Source organism: Manacus candei, unplaced genomic scaffold, assembly GCF_025592945.1.
Source record: "Manacus candei isolate 608988 ecotype Guabito, Panama unplaced genomic scaffold, ASM2559294v1 h1tg000067l, whole genome shotgun sequence".
Classification (NCBI taxonomy): domain Eukaryota; kingdom Metazoa; phylum Chordata; class Aves; order Passeriformes; family Pipridae; genus Manacus; species Manacus candei.
Window position 1 is genome coordinate 8,796,483 of NW_026138115.1, and position 26,186 is coordinate 8,822,668.

Sequence of the window (26,186 nt, forward strand, 5' to 3'; positions counted from 1 at the left end):
CAAGGATAACAAACATGACCAGGTTGTCCTGCTTTCCCAGAAGTTTAATCCCCTGGTGGAAACGAAGGTTAGGAAATGAGCCCACGAGCAATGCTTCATCCTACCCAAAGAACCCCAAAACTGAAGTTTTGAAGCCTCAGCTGGCTACAACTTTGCTTTATAGCTGTGAACAGTGGTATTACATAGGTTCCTCTGGAAACACGTCAACAAAGTCCCCAGAAGGGCATGACATTAGTCCACAAGACTTCTCTACTCTGGAGTGGTTTGATGCCTTTGAGAGAAGCAGAGAAGGAAGTAGTCACTACTAACAGAATAGCCTTTCACTGTTCTGTGATTTGCAGCTAACAGTTGCTATCCTACTCAGATAAACCTTGCAAAGGTAAAATCCAAGCAATAGGCAAAAAAGTGATCTTCAGAACAGAGGGAATCTGAATGACAGCTAGTATGACATCCACAAGGAGGTAGCTGGATTCTGAATCATCTGAGCACAGGTGTGAAGCTGCAAGTCATAGATTACAAGAACATGAGTTTAGAAGTTACTTCCTGGGAAGGTGTTTTATCTTCAGCATTCTAGACAAAGGTATGCCACTCCTGTTGTGCAGTACTTCAAATAAAATGTACAAATACATTTGACATATTTACTATTCTGTAGCCTGCAAATGTTGGAAAAGAAGAAGAAACAAAAGAAATAAAGCAGAGAGAAGAGGGTCAACTGGCTAGGCTGCTTGAGACCAGTTTATTAGCCACTTCCAGTCTAGGGCAATACCACAAGGACAAAGAAACCACTGTTCAACTCCTCCCAGCATCTGTCATCACAGATGACAGCAACTCCATGAGGCTTATCCTACTCTTCACTCACTCTTATTTCTTCATCACATCAACACTACAATCGGTATTATATAGATGAGATAGGACAGACCAAAATGGAGACAGCACTTTCAAATATCTTTAGCTAACATGAAACTCTTCAACCTCCATCTGACAACATCCATAATGATTTCTCTGAAGTATTCAGTATTTCTTTGGTATTCAGATTGTGTACCTGGGCACTTCCATATTTACAAGCCTTTGTAGAACCCACATCTAACTGGAAGCCTCATGTCAGAGAATGATCCTCCTACAATTCAAAGACCAAGCCAGGAAGGGACCATCATAACTTTGGTGCAAGGTTCCTGCTCTTCCCACCAGATCACCTTTCCCCTCTGCGAGAACAGAATAGGTGAATTTCAGTAGCTTTTTAGCTATCTGTGTTTCTTTGCAGGATATCTCTCCTGCAATGAGAAGGAATGTGTGAATCAGTTGGCAGAGTTTCACTTAATGTCTGTAGGTTTTTTATTAAAAAAAACTGCAAAAAACCTTATTTTTTTATTAAAAAAACCCAAACCTACAAAACTCAAAACCTCTAGGTAGAAGCATAAGTGTGGATAACAGAAGAAAACAACAAAATCTCTGAAAGAAAATTCACCTACTGAAAAGAGGCAGCAGCAGCAGCCACAGCAAGAAAACCCCATGTTGCCATACTGAAGGAAAGTTGAGCAGCATTTTTCAACACTTTTCTCCTTCCCTCCGCCTCTGCTTTCCACCCACTTGACTCTCATTTGCAGCCATGTAAATCCCAGTGGTCTCAGTAGCACAGTGTGAAGTTAACAGATCACTTCCAAGATTACAACAGAGCTGACAGACTTTCCAGTGTGGGCTGGAAGGCACATGTATGTACACACTTCCCTCCTGCCTTTACTCTTGTAAATAATGGGTATAAATATATAGATACACATGCATCAGGTTGTGATCTGACACTTGCTTCAGACTTACTCTGGCCCAGTAAAAGAAGGGATGACATTTAATAATCTGAAATAGAATATTAGTTGTCATTTTGCCTAAAATGTCCAAGGATAAGGAATTCTGACGATTCTTTATCTGAGGATAAGGAATGACAAACTGATACCTCTTCCTGTACATCACTATCCCACCATCTAATCTCTAACCACAAATATGAATGTTCTAAAGGTATAAACAAGTAAGTTATACACATATATTTAAAAATAAATCCAGAAAGTAACTGTGAATCTATGCAAACTTGATACAGTATCAACTGTAAACATCATTATACAGAAGCAGAGCAGAACAGCATTTTCAACGACAATGATTCTCCACTCTTCCTACACTCTTCTTTAATCAGTAACTGGACTTGACAATGGGTATATCCTTTGTCTAGGTGCCCCAAGAGAAAGGACTCTACTCAAAGAATAAGGCTGCATGAGGCCTCATACTTGTGGCTTGAGGTGTTAATAGTGAGCAAGTCCAGAGAGCCGAAGTACTTGAATTCATGGCCAGTATTACGGTTTCTGAATTGTATTTTACAGTAACCAACTGTGAATATGGGAACAGCACTTTCACAGTAGCCAGAGGGAAGAAAAAAGAAGAAAAATTAAAAAAAAACAATAATGAGGAATTTTGAAAGCTTGACAATACCACAAGGAAGCTTGAAGCCTGATCTGCCATCTTTAGAGTCAGTTGTGATGGCACAGCATAGATGTTGGCTACTAAACCTTGCCTCACTCCTTAGTATTATGGGCCATTTGCATCATAAAAGGACCTTTGTCTCAGAGAGTTCATTTACTCCTACTGCTTACACTCCTTGCCTGATGTCATAATCCTCCATCTGTGGCAACAGAATTTTGATCAGAGTAACTAATAGGGATGTCACAGGAGATTAGGATTTTGGATTAGGGAGCAAAGCAATAGAAGCACAGGAAGACTCATAAAACATGAAGATTGTGTTACCACGCACATGCCCTTTAGTGCTAACAAACAAGGAAAGAAGATGACAAACAATTTATATATAAAGCAGCAGAATTGTTTCTAAATTACTGATGCCATCAGGGCTAAGGTCTATTTTTAATCTCATTCCTTTGACAACACTTAAAGAAGTCAAAGTATTTAAAAGCAAAGTTTCAGAACCAGTCTTCACATGATAATCTGAAATATCTCTGATTTTGTTGTCTGTTTGTAGCTGGGCTTGGCGCATTGCCTTCTTTATGCCACAGGTACAGTGGAGAGGAGAATGAGTGGGCCGTAGGTATAGAATCAAAGTGGAAAAGTCCTCAGTGCAGAAAAGCATCCCTGATAGAAGGGTGACTTGCTGTGTCTCATCCTGTCCAGACTAGGCCTACCAACTGAGATGGCAAAGCAGAATTCTTCAACTATGTCCTTTTGATCTTATGTCTGCATCTCTAATTTTTATTGGAACAGCTCAGTATCTGAGGACTTGCAGGATCTGGGATTTGTTGCACCTCCCTCCCTGGGAAGGAGTCCAGTAGTACACTTTTCTTCAAAGTTACCTATCCAGATGTATTGTTTGTTTATTTTACTACTAAGTATTTGAAGAAAATCACTTTAGAAGACTATAACAGCCAGATCTCTTATCCATATTCTGCTTGGATAAATTACTTCGTCTACCCTAACTCTTTCCCACAATTTCAGCTGTATGGTGGGTTTCTCTTTGCCCTGAAACTAAAAAAAAATCTGCTGCATGGTGCTAAAACTACCATGTTGCATCCCATAGATAGGTGTGTTTCACTGGCAAGAAAAGCCATTCCTTCCGTATTGTTGGAAAGCCCTTTGCAGAAAAAGCAACTTCAGGAATAAAAGATAGTATTGTGTTTATTGTTCTTTCCAGTTACATGAGAAATCAGTTTCTTTATGCAGCAGCTACAGGATTATTACACAACTGCCTCATGCTTTGATCACAAATAGCAATAAGCATGAAGATAAGCAAGCTGTTATTTCTCTCATACATAACACCTTCCTTCACACATCAAAAATTCACTGTTGTTGAAAGGAATCAACCATTTCTCTTAAAATTATTTTCTCAGTAAGATGAAGATCTGCAACAGGCATGGTTCAATGACAACATGAGCCCATTTTCATTCTCCATCTCCCTAAAAGCTCTCATTTTTTCCCCTTGTATCTTCAAAGAGGTAGGGAAGCAATAGGAAGCAATAGGAACTAATACACAGAAGATATCTTTTCAGTCTTTGCAGAATAAGGTGCTTCTTTTGTCCCACAGTTCCTAAATACAAACTCCATCAAGCGCTAAGATATCTCTACCACTACCAGTCAGACGTTACCATCAATTTATACCTATGATAGATCTACAATATACTTCTGTCAGCACTCCCCTGTCATAACCAGAGGCAGTCAGTCTTAATTTAATGCCCAGTACCAGTTCAGCTCAGAGAGGTTGAACTTCCAAGAAATCAGGTCTTAGAAATGAAAACCCAAGGCAGAAAATAAACCCATTCCAGAACTCATTCAGTGCGGGTTAAGTAAGAAATGAAATTAATCCCATTAAGTTTTCCAGTTTCAGAATAATTTGGAAAAAATATTTTTTTCTGGGTAAAAAGTGAGAAAAACTGAGTCTGAATCTGAAGGAGCTATCACTTCATGGGAGGGACCATATCACACATACTATAATTGTCAAATACATATTGGTGGCATGTCAACATTTACTTTGCACACTAAACTAAAGTATAGTCAAGGTTCAGTGCATGATTCAGAAAGTTAGATCCTGTATTTTGAGTCACAGGTAGTAGAAAGCAGGACTATCACAGACTAACATAGCAAACCAGAACCCAAAAGCCAAAGAGATTTTCAAGGACTGCAAGGCCAGCTCTTCAAGCTCTCAGTTTCATATTTTGTTAAGAACTCATCATTCTTTTCATCACCTAAATAAGGTTAGACATCTGTCAGGTTCCAAATTTAAAGTTACTGATTGTCAGAAATAACTCAAAAGCCAGCATTCTTTAGTCCTCTGAAAATGCAGCTGCTTATTTCAGCACCTCAACAGAACGTGAACGCTTCATTCACCTGATGTCAGCTATGATGCAGAATCCTTCTGTTCCAAATAAGTGGTTGGTCTGAAAACTTCAGGAACTGGGAATAGTTAAAATAACAAATATGCACAAATGTGCTTTCTCCCACAGAAAGCACATTGATCTCAAGGTGACAGGAGAAGGGAATCAGCAGCAAGAGCAATCCACAGAGAATGGATCTGGCAAGGCAGTGGGATTTTTTACCCTCCAAGAAACCTGGCATATACATGTCTTCCTCCCTCTATATGGTCTTGAGCAACATGTTCATACACATGCTGGTGAGGGAAGAACTAAAAAAAACCCAAAACCAATAGAAACCCCAGCCATACAACAAAAAATCAACTGCATTAAAGGGAGTATGCCAGCACCCAAGATGTGACAAGGGACAGGGAGATGCAAATGAAGTAGAGGAAGTAAACAGCATTCAGACACAGAAAATAAAAGCAGAAAGGAAAAACTGAAAGGGCTGTATGTGAACAAGAAAAACACAGTCAATTGAAAAAACACCCTTTCCTATGCAAATCACAGCAGTACAAAAGTACCAAGCCTCATGGTCTATTCTGAAATGGCCAAACCTATTCAGCAAAGGTTGGTTTCCTGAAAAGTCAATAATCCACATTATGCACTCAAGACAAATGCTTCCCTTTAGGCTTCAGGTGTCTCCATATGAAGGGAAAATATTCCTATAGGGTTCAGACTTCTGTAACAATTTGAGCTTGGGCTGGAATAATGTTCACAGCTCTGACGAGCCTTTAGGTTCTCAGAAGTCTGGAAAAATCAAAACAACAAACAAATCTGTTTGTTCCAGAACCTGCTGTATCCACTTCAATGGACATCAGAAATTGAGCAGGAACTCCTGTGCATGCATTCGGCATTCTGATGGGGACATAGGTGACTAGAAAGTACAGTGACTGCAGCCAGAGAGATTTGATACTTGCTGATGTCTAATCCAAATCCAAAATTCACTGCCACAGTTTGAACGGATGGCACAGAACACTTTAATCCTAAACTTATTTACACCCCGGTGTAGTTCCAGGCCACTTTTTTAATCACATCAGTCACAGGCCGCATATATTTCATAGTCTTTCAAATCTCATCTTTTACCACTTTCATTTACATTAACTTCAGAATTCACCAAGGGGCAGCACCTAATAGACTCTAAATCCCTAACCTCTGTAAGACAGTGCTTCAACTTTTTACAGCTCGGAATAGGTCTGAGATGCCAACAAAACACAGTTGCAGTAAGATTCTCCACATGCATAGAGCAAAATACACCACACTAACTTCTGCCTACCTGGAGGCTGTCAAATCTTTCAGATTCAATGTTTTGTATGCATCCAATTGCTAAAATTATCTCAAACTGTCAGTATCATTACCTGTTGGGTGAGAGGGTGTCTCTGCTTATGTCTATTAACAACTGCTACAGTGATAAACTGTTTATCTGTTAAAATATCCTTATTCCTCCAAAATTATTTTTATCCTTTCCTATTGAGCCATAGAACGCCAAACCCTACCTAAACATACATGTGATATCCTGAAGGAAAGGTAATTGCTACCTGCCTATACCTGGAATAGAGAACAGGAATATTTTAATCTGAAAATTGCATCTATTACATTAGATTGGGTCAGCAATATCACCAGGTTGTCAGGGTAAACACAGCGAATAGAAACTGAGTTTACAAAGCACATGGTTACAGTCTCAAAAACTTAATTTCAGTGATATGAAAAATGTTGGGAAGTCTCTATCTATAGAGTGACACAGGAACATTTTACATGTTTTCTCTCACAATAAAACCTTAGACCAAACCTTTGGCTTAGACGTAAAATTTCAAGGTCACTAAGCTGATACCATAACAGAAGCCATCTGTGGCTTCAGGACGGTTAAACAGAGACACTGTCCAATGCCCCTGACTTACCCTTATACCTTAGACCATTGTCTCATTTTCCATTAAAAATTAGGAACATTTTTACTGACTTCCATAACACTCAGGAATAAATTAATTTGTACTCTATATTGCAGTCTCTCCAGATGAGTTGGGAAGTATACTTTCACTATCATATTTAAAAGGATACACTTTCAATGCCATGGAAAACATCTTCAGGTTATACTAATATCAAAGACCTATTAATTTCTAATAAGGTACGTTTCCTCACTTAAATCCCAGGGAAACGGTGTGCATGGTCTCTGAGAATATCCTATTTCTTTCTTATTCTCACGAATGCTCAACAACCTACTGACTTCCTTGCATAACTCCTTGACCTGGTGACACAGTTCCTCAACAAGGACACACCTTCTGTGTGTCTCTGTGCCTCTGACATCATTGGTGCAGCAACAGCTACTGAGGAACGAGCTCTGTGGCACATAATAACTGTAATTTTTGCAGCTTGGACTACTGGACTGGGGAGAAGGGGCCTCCTCATTCCCCTTGGTGTTAACTGCTGCTCCTATGCTCAGCTCTCTGTTCTGTGTTGGCCCTCCTATGGAGAGGAGCCCTTCCTGCCCAGATTATGGCTTGTAAAATGCCATTCTAAATATTAAGGCAGCTTGTAGTTTACAGATTTTTTTTTTTTTAATTGAAATTCCAGAAAGTTATTTCTGGTTGGTTTTCAGGTTTTGCGTTTTTTTCAAAGTATAAGTTAAAAAAAAACCAAACCAGTTTTTACCTCCTGATCTCACTCCTTAAGATCTCACTCATTTTTGTTTGTTTGTTTGTTTTGCAAACAAAGGGCCTTCGAGGCCTCCGAGGGCCTTCTATGTCTCTATACATACTAGCTATTTGCCTGAATAATCATGAGGCTTTTCAGGAAATCAACTGGTGCTCTTACAGCTATTTAGACTCTGATACAGTCAAACCCACAGGTCAACTGAAGCACCTCCACTGTTTGCTGTGTCCTTCTTCAACCCAGATATTGTCCTCCACAGAGGCTACAGTTTGTCATTCTGTTCCTGTCTTAGAGATGTGACTGCATCCAGTAAAAGGCACCAAATGTTACATAAAAGCATCTTTCAGTTCAAACCAGTTATGGGAAAGAAAAACCTTCTCTACCTTGCAGGTCAGCTTTGGTCAACCCAACTTCGTTAGCAAAAAAAAAAAAAAAAAAAGGCAAAAAACCCCCCAAACAACAGGTTAGTATAAAGGAGGCACAGAGGGACAATGACTATCTTAATGCAACCAACCAACCAACCAACAGATAACAAAACCAAATAAAAAGAGGAAATGCATTTCATTCACACACAAAAGAAACCCACAGAATTTACAGACAGTACACAGAGAAGAAAAAATATCACTATCTTAAATCTATCAGCATTTAACAATACCTTAAGAGAGATTTTGACTCATTTGAGAAATACTTAGAATCCATTTAAGTAAAAAAAAAATAAAATGTATTTGACTTTCAGTACATCGGTCAAGCATATTTGTTTTTTGTTTCTATATCCAGACTATGGATCTGAATTTAAATTCTCTGTCTTCCATAAAAGCACAGATTGCTCCAGCTTTTTGTCCAAAGTGGATTTATTGCCAGAAAACCATAGGGGACTGATTACTCTGTAAGACCACAGTCTCTGTATATCCCAAGAACTGAACCTGACACTGAACATAAAGTGACAGTAAAACCTTGCCCCCTCACAAGCTGTCACCTACTCATGGATTTCAGTACATCTTTAAGAAAACTTGGATCAATAGGAGAACAGACAGCTCAGGTTTTAGACTCGTATAGTCTTCTTCAATGTCATTAGAGCTATCAACAAAAATGAAGAGTACTAGCTCATTCTTTCACCTAGGTGGGAATGATTTTGTTATCTGTGGTCAAATCATAGTCCATATGGCAAAAGAGAATCATAAATCTACTAAGTCTGACTGTCTAAAGATCCAAATACACTTACTGAGAATCTAAGAACATTAAATAGCAAAACAATACTACTGATGCTCTTCTATGTAGGCACAGAGTTTCTTTTTTTTTTCAATGGAGTCCAGTTTACGAGGAAGCCACATAGACTTTTGATGTGTTATACCTTGATTCTAAGTTTTCTCTTTCAGCATGGAAAAAGCAGAGCACAAAGATGGGAGCATAGGCAGCAGTTCCTGAATCCCTTGCCACTGAAGGTTACATATTTCTATTACACAGAACAATAGGAACGAGAAAACACCAAATCAATTATCTCATTGCTCAAAAGATGGGTATTTAAGAAGTACACACTTACCCTCTTAACCTTCTGTTCTTAAAAAATTCTAATGTCACAGCTGATACTGTAGAGAGATTGGTAGTTCTCCATTTCCCATTTACGACTCAATAAATTAGAACTGACATGTACAGATACCATTTCCTGTGGTTCCTAAGAAGTTTAACATTTTGAATTTCTGCTATCGTTTCACAGCCCATGAATGACCCAAGATGACAACTACCTTCCCTTTTGAGATAGTCAGATTTGTCTTCCTTTTGGAACTGCTTTATACATAGAGCTACAAAATCCCTTTTTCCTTGAACAAAATTCAAAAGAAAGGGAGGAGGAGTAGAAAGACAAGAAGAATGAATTTCTTCATGGATCATCTTCAGCACTTATTCCAACAATTTCTCTATAACAAACAAGTACTTCTCCTACTGCCCCAGTCCACATCTTCTTTGTCGCTGAACAGAAGTAAAGCCCATATTTGTTCCTTAATTCCAGTAGCACTATGAGAATGGAATACAAAAGCAGAAGGAATAGGAGAGATGTCAAACCATCATGGAGCAAATTAATACTCCACTCCTCAGTGGACAACCTTTGATTCCAGAGAGAAAGTGGAGTATGACCAGATTTGAAGTTTCTCTACTAAGCAGATGAAGGGTGAAATCCTTTCTGACATTATCCTGCTGTGAGATTTTAAGCATGAGATTATATTTTCTGTTTTCCACATACTGCTTAGTATGCAAAATGTGTTTCTGATTATCCAGCCTGTATGTGTCATTCATGCTTTTCATGCACCAGTGAATTCCAAAGGTTAACTAAACTAGTTCATGGCAAGTTGCAAAAGATTATGATTTTACTCCAGGATCTGGAAAGAAGATTAAGTTAGGACAAAAAAAGTCCCAAAACATCTGGAACAGTGTCAGCCTGTTTAATAATAATCACTCTCCTCTGTGAGAAGCTGTTATCAGTGGAACAGGTGAGGAAGAAGCAGCATCTCTAATGCACATAAAAAACCACCTTGCAAAAGAAATAAAATGTTTTTTAAGCACTTCTGTTAGGTTTGGTTGATTGGGGGCACGATGGAGTGAACACATTTGGCATGTGCAGTTACATTACAGATAGCTCTAATGCCCCAACATAAGGATGTCCAAATAAAGGGAAGGAAAACATGGGAGAACATATGGCAAATTAATAAAGAGGTGAAAAAACACCTGAAATGCAGGAAGTACTCATTAATACTGGGGTTATCCTCTTTAAATTCCTCAAAAGGTTGGCCATCTGCTTAACTTCTTCCAGGACCAGCGAGGAAAATGCTGTGAGTCACTCAGTCTAGACTTTTGTGGATGGAATAAACTGATCCATTCATCTAGTACTAAGACCAGAAATGACGAGTTCAGCAAAAAAGAATTGATTTTAAAAGCCCAGTAAAGAGATTATCTGAAGTTTAAATTATTTCCTTTCAAGAAGGGAAAGGATGTCACCTGGAACAACTTCTTCCATATATCAACTCTGGCATGTGCACCATAATGCAGACATCTTTTCTCTCAAACTGTGTACGTCTGATGTAGAAATAGCCTGTATCATGCAAACTCAGGAGTATAAAAATTTCCAACCACCCCCGATCGGCTGTTGAGATGGAGACTGGAGAAAACTAGGTCCTGATAGAAGACTTCTTTTCCTCAGTTTCTAATGCTTTGGTAATCTCTAGGAGCCTGCATCCGTTGTTTCAAAGTGGTCTGAAAAGACACAGTTGAATTTCATACTTTCATCACAAATAGAACAATACCTTGCAGATGAATTTTATGGGTGGGGACAGCAAGGCCCAAAGTAGGAGGCACACTTGCTTGCAAGCTTCCACTAGAGGAGGCCCCCCCACTTCAAGTCCTTTCTGAGAGGTGATTTCGTCTCTCCAGAGTTTTCAGTACCCTGATCCAACACTGACAGAAGAATCATTAAGTCTCAACCACTTCCCTACCTTTGGCAGCTTTTCTTTCAGGCCCTCTTGCCAACCCCTTTTTTCGGGTGGTGGTAGGTGGAAGGGCCCTCTTGTCACACAAAAGATGATGATGATAGCTGCAGTTAGCACAAGAGCTCAAGATACTCTGTAAAAATGAACAAATATATCGGCATCATGTTGTCCTCACAGTTGTGTGTAGCGCACCAGAACACACCAGGAAGCAAGGTGGTTTCTGGCTTCACAAAATACCTTCCAGGTAAACACAAGCAGCCAAATACAGATCTGACCAGACCTTCAAGATCTGTGAAGAGCTGCCTGTTGCTCCTAAGGAATCAGAAATGCTATTTTTGCAATTGCAAAAGAGCAATGAAAATAAACCATGATGCAAAAGGAAGCTGATATGTCACCTGACGAACGGGATGAAGAGGTTACTTAGTTGTACTAGCCTAAACAAATCCCAGGATAGATAATTTAAAGAAATTATAAGAATAGAACTGATAGGCCATCAGAGATAAAGTAATTTTTTCCTTAGGTCTTGAACTGCCTTTTTTTTTAACACTACTATATACCATTAAATGCCAGCAAATTTCAGTCTCAAGAATGTCTGCATTTCAAGAATGACTTGTATGTGTATGACTAAGAATGCTTTGGGGTTCTTCAGATCCCAAGGAAAAAGATCTATAAATATATCATTAAAATATAAATATAATTTACTGAAAGTCCTTCCCACTCAAGTAGAAGCACTGCCTTACTTATCACTGGAACACAGATAATTGTAAAACACGACAGGTTTGTGCTTTGTTGCACAGCGAGGCTGAATTATGCTTAAGCATATGAGAAAAACAATGTGGCCAAGGAAATTCAAGGGCTTGCTCAAATTGAATAAAATGAGGTAGCAGTAGCATTAAGACAATAAGGAATATAATTTTCATATTAAAAATTGTGAATTTAGTGGTATGGAGTAGGGTACTGAAAAACATGAACAGAGATAACAAACACGAACAGGATGCTGGTGTGTCTTAGGCGGTACAGCTCTGTCTCCTGACCTACATTTCGCATTCCACTATTCTCAAGGCTTCGTTCCCCTACACATCCTTTGATTCTGTCCTGAGATCAAACTGACAGTTTCTGAGAAAACAGCTGCCACCTTGTAATCTCTTCTGCTTCTGAAAGCAAAGCCGCAACAAGAGACAAGCATTAGCAGAAATCTCTCTCATACCACATTTGAAAGGCAAGATTCCTATGTGGGGATGGAATGACATTTCTTTAAGCATGCATATTCTCATCATTGATGTGATCCCACCCCCCTTCATGATTAAACAAAGACATGTCTGGCAAATCAACACACAGCACAACTATTCACACAAAAAGCCTGCAATTGTTTATTAAAAACTTATTTAAACACCATGAGGCAGCAAGGACTGCTTGGGACTTCAGCCCTTGAAAACATTGTTAAGATTGGATCCAAGATCATGTGAGATGGAAGCAAACTAGGGAGACATAAAGAAGGACTGAACGTGCTTTGTGTTTTTCTTTCCTTAGAGAAAGGGGAGATAGGTGTGACTTTCACTGGCAACTGTAAGAATAGGCACCAGCAGGCAGCAGCCAAGATCTGAGATGAAGTCTTATGGGTTGCTATGATTAAAAAAAAAACAAACAAACAAAACCAACAAATGAAACAGCTTTCTGGTGACCAAATTCTCAGTTTTTTTACTAATCCTAAACACATAGGCAAAAAGAATGCATTCCTCTTCAGCAGTTTCTTTCATACTGAGCAGGGACCATTTGGGAAGACAGTATGGGTACTGCTTTGGAAGATCAAGTTCTTCCAAAGGCAGAACAAAGGCAATCACTGACCCTACCATCCATTTCTTTAGATCTCTTTCAAATCTTGAATCCTGTTTGAAGGGCTTTAGAAGAGAAGGAGAAATTACATTTCAGATATTTCAAAGAGTGAACCAATCTCTATGCTCAGGCAGCAGCTGTGCTGGTACCATACTGGCACACAGACAAAGTGCCACATTGTGCATTTTGAGAGTAGCAATGACCTTATGCAACCTCAGTAACAGGACACTAAATCAAAGAATTACACTGGGTACATGAGAAGGAAACACCATAGCTCTAATAATGGTGAAGAGTCTTCTGGGAAAGCATCATGACTCTGCTCTTGAGCCAAACACAGAACAACAGGTTAGTCTAATGAGAGGCCCTCTGAAGACAGAGATTTAGTAGAAATCACAACAGCTAAATAGCCAATGGATTAATATAATTTTAAACAGAGGAATTATCAACAAATCACTAATATTAAAGAAGAGCTTTTAGTGCACCATGGATAAATAGAATTGACATTTTCTAAAACCTAAAATTCCTTTTTTTTCCTTGCAAATAATACAGAAAAGGTGCACTTCTTTTGACAAGTTGGGTCTGCCACAAACAGACAAAGACACCAGTTCTGCTACAATGTGCTCATTTCCACATGGAACAGTGTGGTTAACAGACACTATTAAGAAAAAAGAGAAAAGATGGAAAAAAACCCATCCTCCAGTTGTGTGGCACTTGCCAGTGCTGTGAAGTGGAAGTTGACACTGACTGAGCTCCTGTGAGAGGACACAAAATTCCCACAAACGAGAGTATCACTGCACGAGTGTGGAAGGAGGGCTGGGGCACAAGAGCTCTCAGCCAACCAGAACACAGACACAAGCAAGGGAACAGATCTAATAGGACTGCCAATTTGGTGTTTCATGAATACTCAAAGATATCACTAAGATGACAGTTTTAATCCTAAGAAGTGACAGTCTTGAAAAATGGTGTGACTTCATCATGATATAACCTGTAATTTTGACACAGTAGGTGATAGACAACCAAGGAGTAATTTAACTTTATGAAATTTTTGAAGGATCAATTCAGGACATACATCTTTTCTAAACAAACATGCATACCAATGTTACAGAAAAAAATTATCTTCTTCTAGTGACTGGTAGCCAACACAGCAGACTGGTATTGAGTGGAACTAGACACAGTGGTGATTGTCATGTAACCCAGAGAGCAAAACCTTGGGGGTTTTGATGCTAAGCACCCCAAGTGCTTTGGGAATTGAAACCATATGCATTTTACTGAGTCAGTGCTGCTGATGTCAATATTTTTTTAATTAATGAGAGCTTAGCAGGAATAGTAAATTCTTAAAGAAGTTTCAGGATATCACTACCATTTACACGCTTCTAAAAGTAACTCATCACATTTAGTTCTGTTCTGGCTGGAAAAGAGAAAATACAGAAGAGAAATGTTTTCTAGGCAGAAGAGGCAATGGGCCCAGTGGTTTCACTGGAGGTCCACTTCCTCAAAAATGAACTCCTCTTTTAGTCCAGTCTTCATCCTTCAGCTCCTTCTGCCTTCCACTTCCATTTTTCCTGTCTCCACTTGTTCTTTGAAATACTTACTTCTGTGAATCCCAAAGAAAGGGTGCTCTGAAGCAAAAATGAATTGAATGCTCAGAACATCTTTCAAAGTATTTTAAGAGTACTGTAATCTTTATAAACCACTCTTGTAGGACGAAAACTTGTAGCAAATAGCTGCATTTGGAAAACATAAGTTGTAATGAAGGATACTGCAATGAAAGCAACTTAATGAAATTAATAGTAAGGTGGAAGAGATGCACAGAGGGCAGCAATGAAGTAAGAATTGAGTGCTTGAGAGTGAAACTTCTCTGAAATCAGTTATACCTTCACATCCACGCTCAATCTGCCCACTGCGGTGCAGAGCATCATTGATAAGATCAGGCAAACGCCCATTCAAGTCCACAGATGCCAAACAGCCCTGAAATCCATCACGTGAGGCCACAAGCTTTGGGAGGTTGCTATACATGCCTTGAGCTAGGCCAGCAATGTAGAGATCACCTAGAGGAGAGAGGGGTAAACATACAAGAAGGAGCAAGTTACACACCTTCTAGAGTGACTTTCCTTGTCACCAAATGTGAATATAACAAAGTCAACAGATGTTCAGAAAAATTTAAAAGCAGAGTGAGATATTGTGCAAGAAGTCATTTCTGCCTTCTTTACTACAAAAAAAACCAAAGCAAAGCCCAAAACAAAACAAACAAACAAAAAACCCCCAAACAAACAACCAAACAAAAAAGCCCTGCAAAACCCCACCAATAATCCCAATTGTAATTGCTACCTAACTAGGAAAAAAATGTAAGATGACAATTAACTTCCGGAAAAGCAAAATATGACAAACTGTGCTCCTACAGGAAGTGCCAAACAAGAAAAAGAAAAATGAATTTGACAGCCAAAATTAGCAAAGTCCAGATTTACTGTTCTGTAATGCATGGTTATTTTAAGTTTTCTCTTGTTTACTAGTGCAAGAATAAAGGGGGGAACTGCCAGTCTTGTAGAGTTTACCTTTAAGATCCAGATTTTTGGCACCGTTGATAACCTGAGTGACCACCTTGGTGTCCACCTTTAGACTGTGTGTGTTACTGTTATCTCTGGTAATGACGACATTGTGCCATTGGTTGTCATTAAGAGGACGATCACTGTTGCCTTTGATAACATTAGGTCCATTTCCAAGGTCAAACACATAGTGTATATACCTGTAAACATAACAAGAGCTAGTTAAAATTGTGTAAGAATTCCAGCGCTACTGACTCTTATTCTAGCCAGAGCTGATACTTACAAAAGTCACAAAGGGAAGTATCTCCGGGATAGAGAGCTCTAATAAGCCAAAATATTAGCCATTGCTTTGAAAAGATGTAGTTGTTTCCTTTCCACCAAAGTGTAAGGATTAGTATTTTGAGATTATAACATTTGAAATAATCAGATCCTAACCAAAAGCATTCCTTTTTTTTCCACAAAGTTCTTGCAGATCCATACAAATGCTGCCTGAGAATATAATTATTTTTTTAAATTGGCAATATCAATAAATGTACTGGAGAGCAATGTTAGACATGCTTATTTGGGGAATATATTCCTCGGGTTCATTCTGAGTTCTTCATAACTCTCTTAAGAAGTTTATCAGGAAACTCACTTGAAATATTTTAGTAAATTTACATTAGGCTTATTCAAACAGCTAGAAAACAATTAGCAATGCTTTTGGTAAAAAATAAAGACCCTAACAAAGACTGAAGTCACGGGAGTGTTACCCTGAATTATTTATATAGTTCAAACACAGAAATTCACCTGAGGATAGAAGAGAAGTATTCTATTTAGAAAGGGGAAAAAAAAAGACAACAAAACTCAACTTTCAACAGAGCACCAGGAGCTCGTGACTGGTGCTTTTTATATTACTCAATGTCCCACTTAAGAAGTATGTGCAAAGTTAAAACTGAAACAGATTGAATTGAAATAAACAGGACTACTAAACTGTATTTTTGGAAAACATGTCTACCATGACTAAATCGTAAGAGATCAAAATTTGTTCATCTAACAAAGGATTTTTTTTTAAATAAGCTATTGGTCTTTTAAAAAGAATATAGCAGCTCAAAAGCAAGCTGAGTTTGCTTTTCCTCAAATATCACCAGCAGAATTACAGATTCAGCAGCCCATATCCTTTTTTTTCCCCTCCAGTGAAGTTGGCAGAAAAATGAGTATTACAGGAAAAAAAAAAAGGGAAGTGGGCAGAGAAGAGAGATACAGAGCCCTCAGCACATTTCTTCCTCTTCTGTGCTAAGCTGTGAGGTTAACAGGACAAAACATTAGTCTAGCTACATCCAAACAACTTAAAATATTAATGCTGCACACTATAAAAGTGTTTTTGCCTCAGCCACAGAAGGAAGACAGTGATAAAATCCGGAGTCTTAAGCTTAGTGTTTATGTTTAAGTGCTTTGTCTTACACCTCAGCAAACAATTTCAGTATGAGGTGAATTCTCTTTATACAAGCATTTAAAGTTTATCTATAAGTAAGTTTATCTCTAAATAAGCTGGTAAAATATAACAAGGACACTTACCCCTTGACTAGTTCAACTGCAATAAAGTCATTGCCATCACCACTGTTAAAGAGGATGAAACCATCAGCTGAGGTGGTCTTGAACTGAAAGAAGAGGTGCATGGATGTATAAGCCTGCAAGGTGGCCAAGCTCAGGTAGCTGCTCTTAGTCTTGAACGTCACAGGGTCAGCTATAATGTTGCGGAGACCAAAGCGTGCCTTCAGCTCACAGTAGTCAATGTCACCATTCTTGCACAGGTCAATGTAGAGCATCCCATTGAACATGAGGCTCTGGAGATGGCCGATGAAACTGGAGGGGATAACAGAGATGTACCGTTTCTCTGTCATGATCCCCGTCTCAATGTTGTGGAACTCCAGGCGAGTGTGATCACCAACCATTGTGCCTGAAGGACAGAAACAAGGAGGAACATCAGGGATAAGTAATAGGTTATATGGAGCTCTTTACACTCCAATTTCCAGACTAATAGCAATACTAACTTAATCCTATCTAATCACTGTTGATAGCTTGCATAAGAATGTATAGAATCCTGGTGGAGACACTTTAGTCTAGCAGTTGCCAAAATCTGGCAGAAAAGACAGGTCTAAAGGGCCATGGGCAGTAAGCTCCCTATTTTCCCCTGTGCTTCACAGACTTCCTTGTTTGTGAAGAAGACCAGGTCCCTCTCTTAAAGTCTGCAGTGATGTATTTGGTCCAACAGTTCATCTGCCAAACAACTCATACACTTCTGAAACAACTCTTACAGGTGCGTTTCCTGAAAATATTTGATAAGCATAGATTAATATAAACAGAGCAGTGAAAGAAGTGAGAACAATCACAAAATTGCTAATATTTTTTTCTGTTCTCTCCTGGTGCTTGGCTTGATGTTATTTCTCTTAAGAGCACAGCAGGAGGGAAACACAAGAATGCAACAGGCAAAAGGCCCTCTGTATATTTAAATTGCCAGCCTACCACTTGGCCTATTTGCCACATCATTACAGATTTTAACCTCTCAATTAAAATAGCCAAGCTATTCAGTATACCAAATATGCCAGACTACTCTTACATCGTATATAAATATTTCAATAAGTGTCTAGGCACCAGTGCAGACACAGAACCCACACAGACATATGAAATACAGCAGTATGCTATAAAGACAACTCGGGCAACATCACAATGCAAACCCTTTCAGCCAACCTTACTGTAGTCCTTCACAGTTCTTCATCAAGGTAGTTTTAATTATTTAGTCACACATGCAAGTATGAGGAGGAAGGAGAATCAGAGAGGAGCTGTTACAGACTGACCACAGCTACCATTCCCCATCTTGTGCTCCACTGGGTGGGGGCAGGTAGGATAGTCAGGAATGAAGGAGTCAACCCAATAAGAGAGAGGGTGGGGGGCAGCGTTTCACTTTTTGTCTTCATTTCTCACCATCCAACTCTTATCTTTAATTGGCAGCAAATTAAATTAATTTTCCCCAAGTCAAGTCTGTTTTGTCCACCATCATAATCACTGTGCAGGCAAAGTCCTTCCTTTTAGAAGGTTTTCCAAAGCTCTTAGCCACACTACTTGTTGGTCCCTCTGCCTCTAATAATATTTTAACATGTTGATCAAATTCACCAGGTTTAAAATACAGAGGGGATGAAAATATTTAAATTCACACTAGTTTTGTGAAATTTGACAACTGGATAAAGACCTGCATAAATGCTTCCAGCGTGCTGCAGACAGACAAAATTTAGCAACAGTATCCTACTTGATTGCATCTCCTGGTCAGTAAGCATATATACACAACTCTCAACTCATCACTGCAAGAGATATTTCTGAGTCATTGGGATTATACCTGGGAATTACACTAGTCACCATAACCAAATCCAGGACAAATTCCTCTTAATTCCCATAGGTTATATCAACTGGGACTTAAAAGCTTTCTCATATTCTGTGCTCTCCCCTGAAATCTCCTAGCATTTCTTACCTAGAGAGTTCCTTGGCATTTAAAAAAGGAAAAAAATTTTTAAAAAATTGCCCTTTCAAGACTTTTCTTACTAATGCCAACATAATTTTTTTTTTTTTGGTGGGGGGATAGAAGGAAAACTGGACACATTTGAAAAGATACTTGGATGATACATTCTGGCTTGTGGTGTATAAATAGTCAGATTAAATAAACTCATGGTCATTTTCTTGCTTAGAGCCTCTGGAAACACTGAAATATTCCTAAATCACCCCTCACGATCATAAAATTTTTCAGTTTATACTTTGTCCAAATATGATCAAGTTTTATGCAAAGACAGTAAACAAGCACAGTTATTAGAAAATATATTTTCAAGTATCTACTTCAAATATGAAGAAAAAATGTTACACAAACCAATTTATTTTTTCACTTATTCCCAATTTCAGCAGTGGATCTAAATTTAAAGGCAATTATACAAATATCACTGAAAGCTTCAATCCAAGCAGATACAGCTGATCAAACTTAGAAGCAGCTGAAGACAGTCACATACTTCTGACTTTTTAGAAATTCAAGTGTCAAGACCAATGCAAATGTTTTAAATCCTGGACCAGTTCTTTACCAGAAATAATATTATTTTAGTTTGAAAAAGGCCAGTTCCCAGAAACTGAAACAGTATATTCAGAAGTTTGTTTAGACAAACTTTCTCACTTCCACTATTGTGATTTTTAGAGGCTGTTTCAGCTTCAGTGTTATCAAATGAAAAGTTATGATTTTTTCCAAACCAGAAGTGTACTTTCTTAAAAATAAAATCAGAAGAGTCTCTTAAAAAAAAATCCTGCTTCTTTACTTCAAAAAATTAGAAAAATAAAACTAAAAGATGTCAAGGACCAAGAGCAAGAAAACTCTTCTTTGTTTTTCTGTAGTTAGATAAACATAAAGAAGTAGTGGTGGCCTGAAGGAGAGAAAAGCCAGGACTGGGAAATCTGGAGTATGCTGGGACAGGGAACCCAAATATAGGGGGCATTAAAAATGGAGTGCAGGAGGTTAGAAGAGCTGAGATCAGAATCTTAGAAGAGGTGAAAATTGAGAAAACGAGGGCTAGCTTAGGAAAAAAGAGATAGTGCTAGAAGCAGTAGTCTAGCAAGTTAAGGGTATTTCAGTGAAAGGCTGAAAAGGACATGGCAATACAAGAGCAGAATCAGAAAAGAAATGCAATATCCTAGGAAATCATGGAATGAAATCCAATATTTTCTGATCTCATTAGCTATCAGCCCCACCTGCAGAGTTCACCTCCAAATCCTCCTTTGTGCTCTATAGAGAGTATTGTAACTACTACAGCAAACAGAAGCTCTTTAGTTCAAGTGGTATTTGGGTGTTTGCACGATGTTGTAGAGTGGAATATATCTTCTATATTTGCATCTCATTTATCACTAATGTTCTAAGGTGGATTGGAATGACGGATGAAGGTTTTGTGATTAAACAGCAAAATGCTGTCCAGAGGAATTGGATTCTGTTTCTGCCTTAGATGTCCTACAGGAAGCCAAGTCAGACACTTCATTACAAATTTTTCATCAGTGGTCATTAATTGTCTAGACCTAATTCTCCAGGTAGCAGGGTTGAACTAATTTACAGGATGTAATTTACAGACATGCTGAATCTTTCGGATGAAAATGACTGAAAAATCATGCCAAATTTGTACCAAATACATCCAACTTTAATCTGGTGCCTTGTTTCCAGACCTGTAAAATGGGAAAAAGATGCTCACTTGCTTCACATAAGAGACAAGGGAATAAATCCAGTTGCAGCTTCTTAGTTCTGTATAAATATATTGACGAGTTGTACAAAACACACACACATAAAATAAAATAAAATTAAAAAAAACCAGCTCTATATTTAGAGCAAAACTTAGCTGGTGTGTATTGTTCCAAACAAGCAATAAGAAGATGGAAATCAAACAGGCTGTTTATTTTTATTGGGGCCTAATTTAGACTTCTGATCTATGCCTAAGACAGCAAGAATCCTGTGGAAAAATCTATGTGACCACATCACTCAAGACTGTTATCATCTGCCCAAGGAAGTGGGATGCAGACTGCACAGAAAATCTTAACTCTGGCTGTTCTGACTTTTGACTTTGACATGATGGCATTCTTTTAACAGATATTTTTAGCTATAATGCATCTTTAATTATGTAATTCATATACATGTGCATATGCGTATCCTATTTTGGTATAGGATTGTATCATTATTATTTATAAACGCAGTTCCATGAAAAAAAGACTTCAAAAACAGATGGCTTTTGGGGACCGATTCAGTAATGCAAAGAGTGCCACCTCGTGGGGCTTCCTAAAATAGCATATCCTAGAAGAATTGTTCTCCAATGTAGAAGTAATAGGGATTAAATGTTTGCCAGCACATGTCACTAACTCAGAAAGTTCCCTCTTAAATAAAATTTATTTTTCCTATAAGCTAATTTTGACCAAGTCACTCCCAAAGTTGTCTTCCAACAACGAGAGGGAAAGATTTTTCTTGCATATGTTTCTTGTTCTCTCTTGCAAATTCAGAGCCCATACAGCACAGCATATATTCACTTCAGAGGGCAAATATACCTCAAACCATTTTACTGCAAACCCATTTCTATTGGTTTATTTCAACTTTCTGGCTCACAGTTTACCAAATAATCTAAATTACTACAATATTTAAAATTAATCACAGTCGTACAGAATAAAAATAACTTATTTTCAGAGATAGGATATAGGAAAAGCTTTTTGCAAAAAAACCTTTTTGTATAAAGCAGCCATAACTTCTGGTTGCCTTCTGAGTAGAAGCTTCAGCTTTTGACAAAACATCATGGGTCACAACTAAATAAACATACCCACATCAGTGTTGAATCCAGGGTTCCTGTTCTTTCTGATTCTATTACCAGCCTTCAGGCTGCTGATGTTTTCCTCAAAAAACAGCTTCATACAGTTATTTACAACTATGACAATTTTAGACCTTCAAAAAAAGATAGGTAAGTTTCTGGCTCTTGCAGTTATGGAAAAACGGACCAGAAAAGTGTAACGTCTAAAATTTTGTAATGAAGAAAAGATCAATCTAAAGCACCTTGATCATTTCAAAGCAAATCTCAACCTGGGAGACATCAGCTTTCCTGAGGGATTGACCTTTTCTTTCCTCCCTTCAACTACATTTCTCTGCAAAAAGAAGCAGGAGCTCAAAAAGTTATCTGAAAAAAGGGCTGACATACTCAATGTGATATGATACACTCTGGTGAGTTAGAATCCTCCCTAACCTCTAAAAAAAAGTTGAGAACAAACTACTTTGTTTGCTTTTTCTTCCGGAAGGCTCTGAACCATAAGCCCAAGAAGTTGGGTAAAAAAAAAAAAAAATCACGAAAAACCCCTCCAACTGCAAAAAATCTCCTAAACAACCACACCCACACAATGAACAGTGGAGACATAAATCCATGCTCTCTAACACATGTAATGAATACTGGTTTATCAAAGGACAAGTTTGTGCAGAGGAAAGTTTGGAGAGCCTTGGCTTTGATTCCACAGCACTGGAAACCACCTTTGCAGCTCAGGAATGGGGTATACTCAAATCTAACACAAATAGAGCCTGAAGCAAGAGAGAGTGCTGCTTAACACCTCTGCAGTCTCAGGTATATATGTAAGCTTATCTGTCCCCTAAACTTATATTTCATATTGTTACAGCTGTCACAGAAGTTTCTGGCGCTGGCTAAGAAGTTAGCCTCTCAGATCTGAGCATTTGTTTTCAATATAGTAACACTAAATAATATGCAAGTAGAAACAGAAAGAGGGGGGGAAAAGATACAAGAACAGGGAGAAGGGGCATAATGGCAGAGGAAAGACTGGGAATAGAGATACAAAGGTAATGATCAAAAAATAGTCATACATCACACTTACCCTCCGCAACATCATCATCCACGATCAGCTTGAGGCTCTTTCCTCGCCGAACGACCCGGACAGTGTGCCACTCATTGTCATTGAGTTTCTGCCCAGCATAAAGAGTTTCAGGTCCCTTGCCTGAGGATGGTGACAGGTACAGCAGTTAAAGCCAAATCCCCACCAGCTTAGTACTTGTTCAATGGGAAAAGTCACCAAAATCAACCTGGTGTGAGACAGACCAGTAGATTGTATGGGTGTATTACAACCTGTAATCAACACTCACACCTACATCTTCCCAGCTCACTGGAGTCAGGGTCACGAACACTTCCACTCAGTCAAGTGCCTTCCTCCACAGAGCCCAGAGGTCACACACATTTAAAACAAGTAGAAATCTCTCTTGTGCTGTGGTACTAATTTCCAAATATCACATTGTACAACACACCGCAGTAATAGGAAAACAAGCTGATGACTGAAGTATCTCTAGAGTGGAGTCATTACAGCAGAATTCTGCTCTTCTAAGAATCTGGATTTACAACATCCCCAAGGTACTTGGGATTCTTTTCAAAGTTAAACAGACTGATCTCTCAACACTTCGGTATCAAACACCAGGTTGGTTTCAGTCTCAAAAAAATAAAAAAAGAAAAACTAACCCAAATACCCCAATAACAACAAAAAAGCCCCACATAACTTCAAACCCAATCCCTTCAAAAAAAAAAATAATCACAGAGAGAAAACCACTCACCAACCTGGCTGATTGCTTTAAGGTTCTTTGTCAAAGAAGCCTAGTTTTGAGGTACTTACTTCACCCCCTGAATTACAAGCCAAAGGGGAAAGAGGAGCCATTTCTTCTTCAAAAGGTTATACCACAGTTGCCCTTGCAAACAATGCTCCTGGGAAAACAGCATTAGTGCTACCCATATTTGTTCAGTTTTGCTGCTCACCCATCACAGTTGACAGGCAATTACTTAAAAAATTAATTGTTCAGATTACAGGACTGGAACACCTCACTCATGTCAAATGGTAAGTGAAATTGAATGGTGTGTGCTAAATTAAAAGCATCTAGCCTCATTTCAGTACAGTATTAAAGTCGTGGGTTTTGATCCAGGTATATCAGAAAACTGCAGAATGAGGACAGCAGAACTTTTTGCGTGCTGGGTCTGGACCCACTGCCCAAACTGACAAAAGGGGAACCCAAGAAAATAAAAACAAGACACACTGAACTTAGTAAAAGAGACGGGACAGGGACAATGAGGCACTGCTACAGATCAACATACTACACTGGTAAAACTACATCAGATAGCCCATAGTCCACAGTATGCACACTGCCTAATTAGTAACATTACTGTAACTGTTTCTCACCAAAGGAGGAACATGGGCAAAGAAGGTGGTGTCTCACTCAGTTAGGATACATGTACTAGAGGAATTCTACAGAATGAGAACAAAACAAAATTAATATTCTGTTGTTCTCCTTAAAATATCATGCAGTTCATGCTAATAAAAAAGGAGTTTAATATCTTTTCAAATAAAGCCCACTGCTAGTCAATTTTACCATAAAGCAAGAGGAAAAAGTATTTTTCTAGGGACCTGAAAAATAAGAATCATTCTTGGATTAAAAGGATGGGGTGCCACATATTGCAGTTACAGAGAATATGTCCTTAACAGGAGAAACCCATAAACTCTGGAGTTCCTCATCCATATGCCAAAGTCACATTGTACCACATATATAAATCCAGCTGTACAATGTAGCTAGACCATGGCCAGAAAGCTTAAATTCTTTGGAACCAGACAAACAAAACTCTAACAGACTCCTAGAAAGTTACGCTTGATTTACATCAGTGAGTACAATTTATCCTGGAGCAGAATTCACAAAATTATATCCCTGGGTGGCTAGCAAAATTATTGTCTACATAAAAATATACTGCATCAGTTACTGTAATTCCACACAGCCACTTTCCAGGTAGGAAAATCAAGGAGTTCACCTGGACCTGTGTGTTTTTATAATGCCACCTGAAAGCAGAGGAAGGATGGGGAGAGGCAGCAAATGTTTTTTAAAAAACAATCTTTTCCACATAATTATTAGAGCTCTGGAGGCCTCAGCCAAGAGAACAAGTCAGGTGTGCTGAAGACCATTCAGCTGACAATGCAACGCTTTCTATGCAACAGCTCTGTGTTCAGCATGGTTGAGTAAGTCACAGTTGCTGACTGTCTAGCCCCCATTTTTCAACCCTACCCTGACAAAACAGGGGTCAATGAAAACTATCTGGTTTGCCTTGTCTTGATGCCCACTGTAAGACTTTCAAAACAAAACTGTGACACCAACAGAAGTCATACGACTAGATTTTCACAAAATGTAGCTTAACTGATTCACAAATAAATAAGTGGAAAGTTTCAGAATTCCCACTCCTTTTTCCAAATGAATAAGGTTGTCTACAAATGAGATTATTATTTAGAAGTAATTATTTAGCTTGGGCTAATAAATTTGAAAATTAAGCACTGCAGATGCAAATTATTTTGTTATTTAAGTCCATGTCTTGATCAGCCAATTTTATATTTGATCAGTTGAAACAACAACAACAACAAAAATGTTTTAATACTTTTGTTCACTCACAACCCTCCAATTTGCATGCACCAATGGGCACTGTCTTCTTTTAGCAGGGTTACCCAAATAACACCACATACAAAAATTCAATATATGAGCATGCTTAAGACCATGCAGGTAAGTTTTTCAAACCAGACATACCTGAGCTTAAAACACAGCATTAAAAAAAATTATTTTACTCTATTCAAACTGTTTTATTTTCAAATGCTTTCAAGACATTTACACAGCAGGTAGGTTGACCTGAAAAGCAGAAAAATTGTGCTTCATTTTTCAACTAAGAGTGGGCAAATGAATTGCTCTTCTTTTTGTTAAACTTCCATTGAATTCTGAGTGGTTCCAAGCATTTTTTATAGAGGGACTCTCGCATCAGGATGCCAAACTTCATTTCATTGAGCACAATTACTACATGTGCTGTCACTATACAGACATTTATCAGAGTCACAGAATATTCTGAGTTGGAAGTCATCGAGTCCAGCTCTTAGGTGAATGGCCCATACAGGCATCAAAACCATGACCTTTGTGTTGTTAGCATCATTCTCTAACCAACTGAGCTGATCTCAGGTATATGTGTGATCAATTTTTAAAAGATGACTTGAAGATTCCTAATCCAACAGTTGTCAACGATGGGGAAAATAGAAAGGAAATGGGCCACATGCATCAGCACCATAATGCTCTCCCTAAGTACCATCTGCTACCTGGTGAGGCATTTCTGCAGTCTTACAGCTAAACACACAGAACTAAGTGTATAGACCAACACTGGTGGGGTTTTGGTCGTTTTGTGGGTTTGGGGTTTCTACTCCTTTCCCTCTTGCAC

General features: G+C 38.5%; 1 protein-coding gene across 25 annotated transcripts in view; it reads right to left on the reverse strand.

Annotated features, from left to right (window-relative positions):
- Window positions 1–26,186, reverse strand: part of NRXN3 (neurexin 3) — a 1,015,491-nt gene that overhangs the window by 533,051 nt on the left and 456,254 nt on the right. For all 25 annotated transcript variants that reach the window (XM_051806312.1, XM_051806340.1, XM_051806317.1 and 22 more), the window contains 4 exons: window positions 22,792–22,911; window positions 16,945–17,326; window positions 15,400–15,590; window positions 14,722–14,895 (listed from right to left, as the gene is read on the reverse strand). In XM_051806312.1, the coding sequence (XP_051662272.1) occupies window positions 14,722–14,895; window positions 15,400–15,590; window positions 16,945–17,326; window positions 22,792–22,911 (867 nt within the window). The remainder of the gene's footprint in view (window positions 1–14,721; window positions 14,896–15,399; window positions 15,591–16,944; window positions 17,327–22,791; window positions 22,912–26,186) is intronic.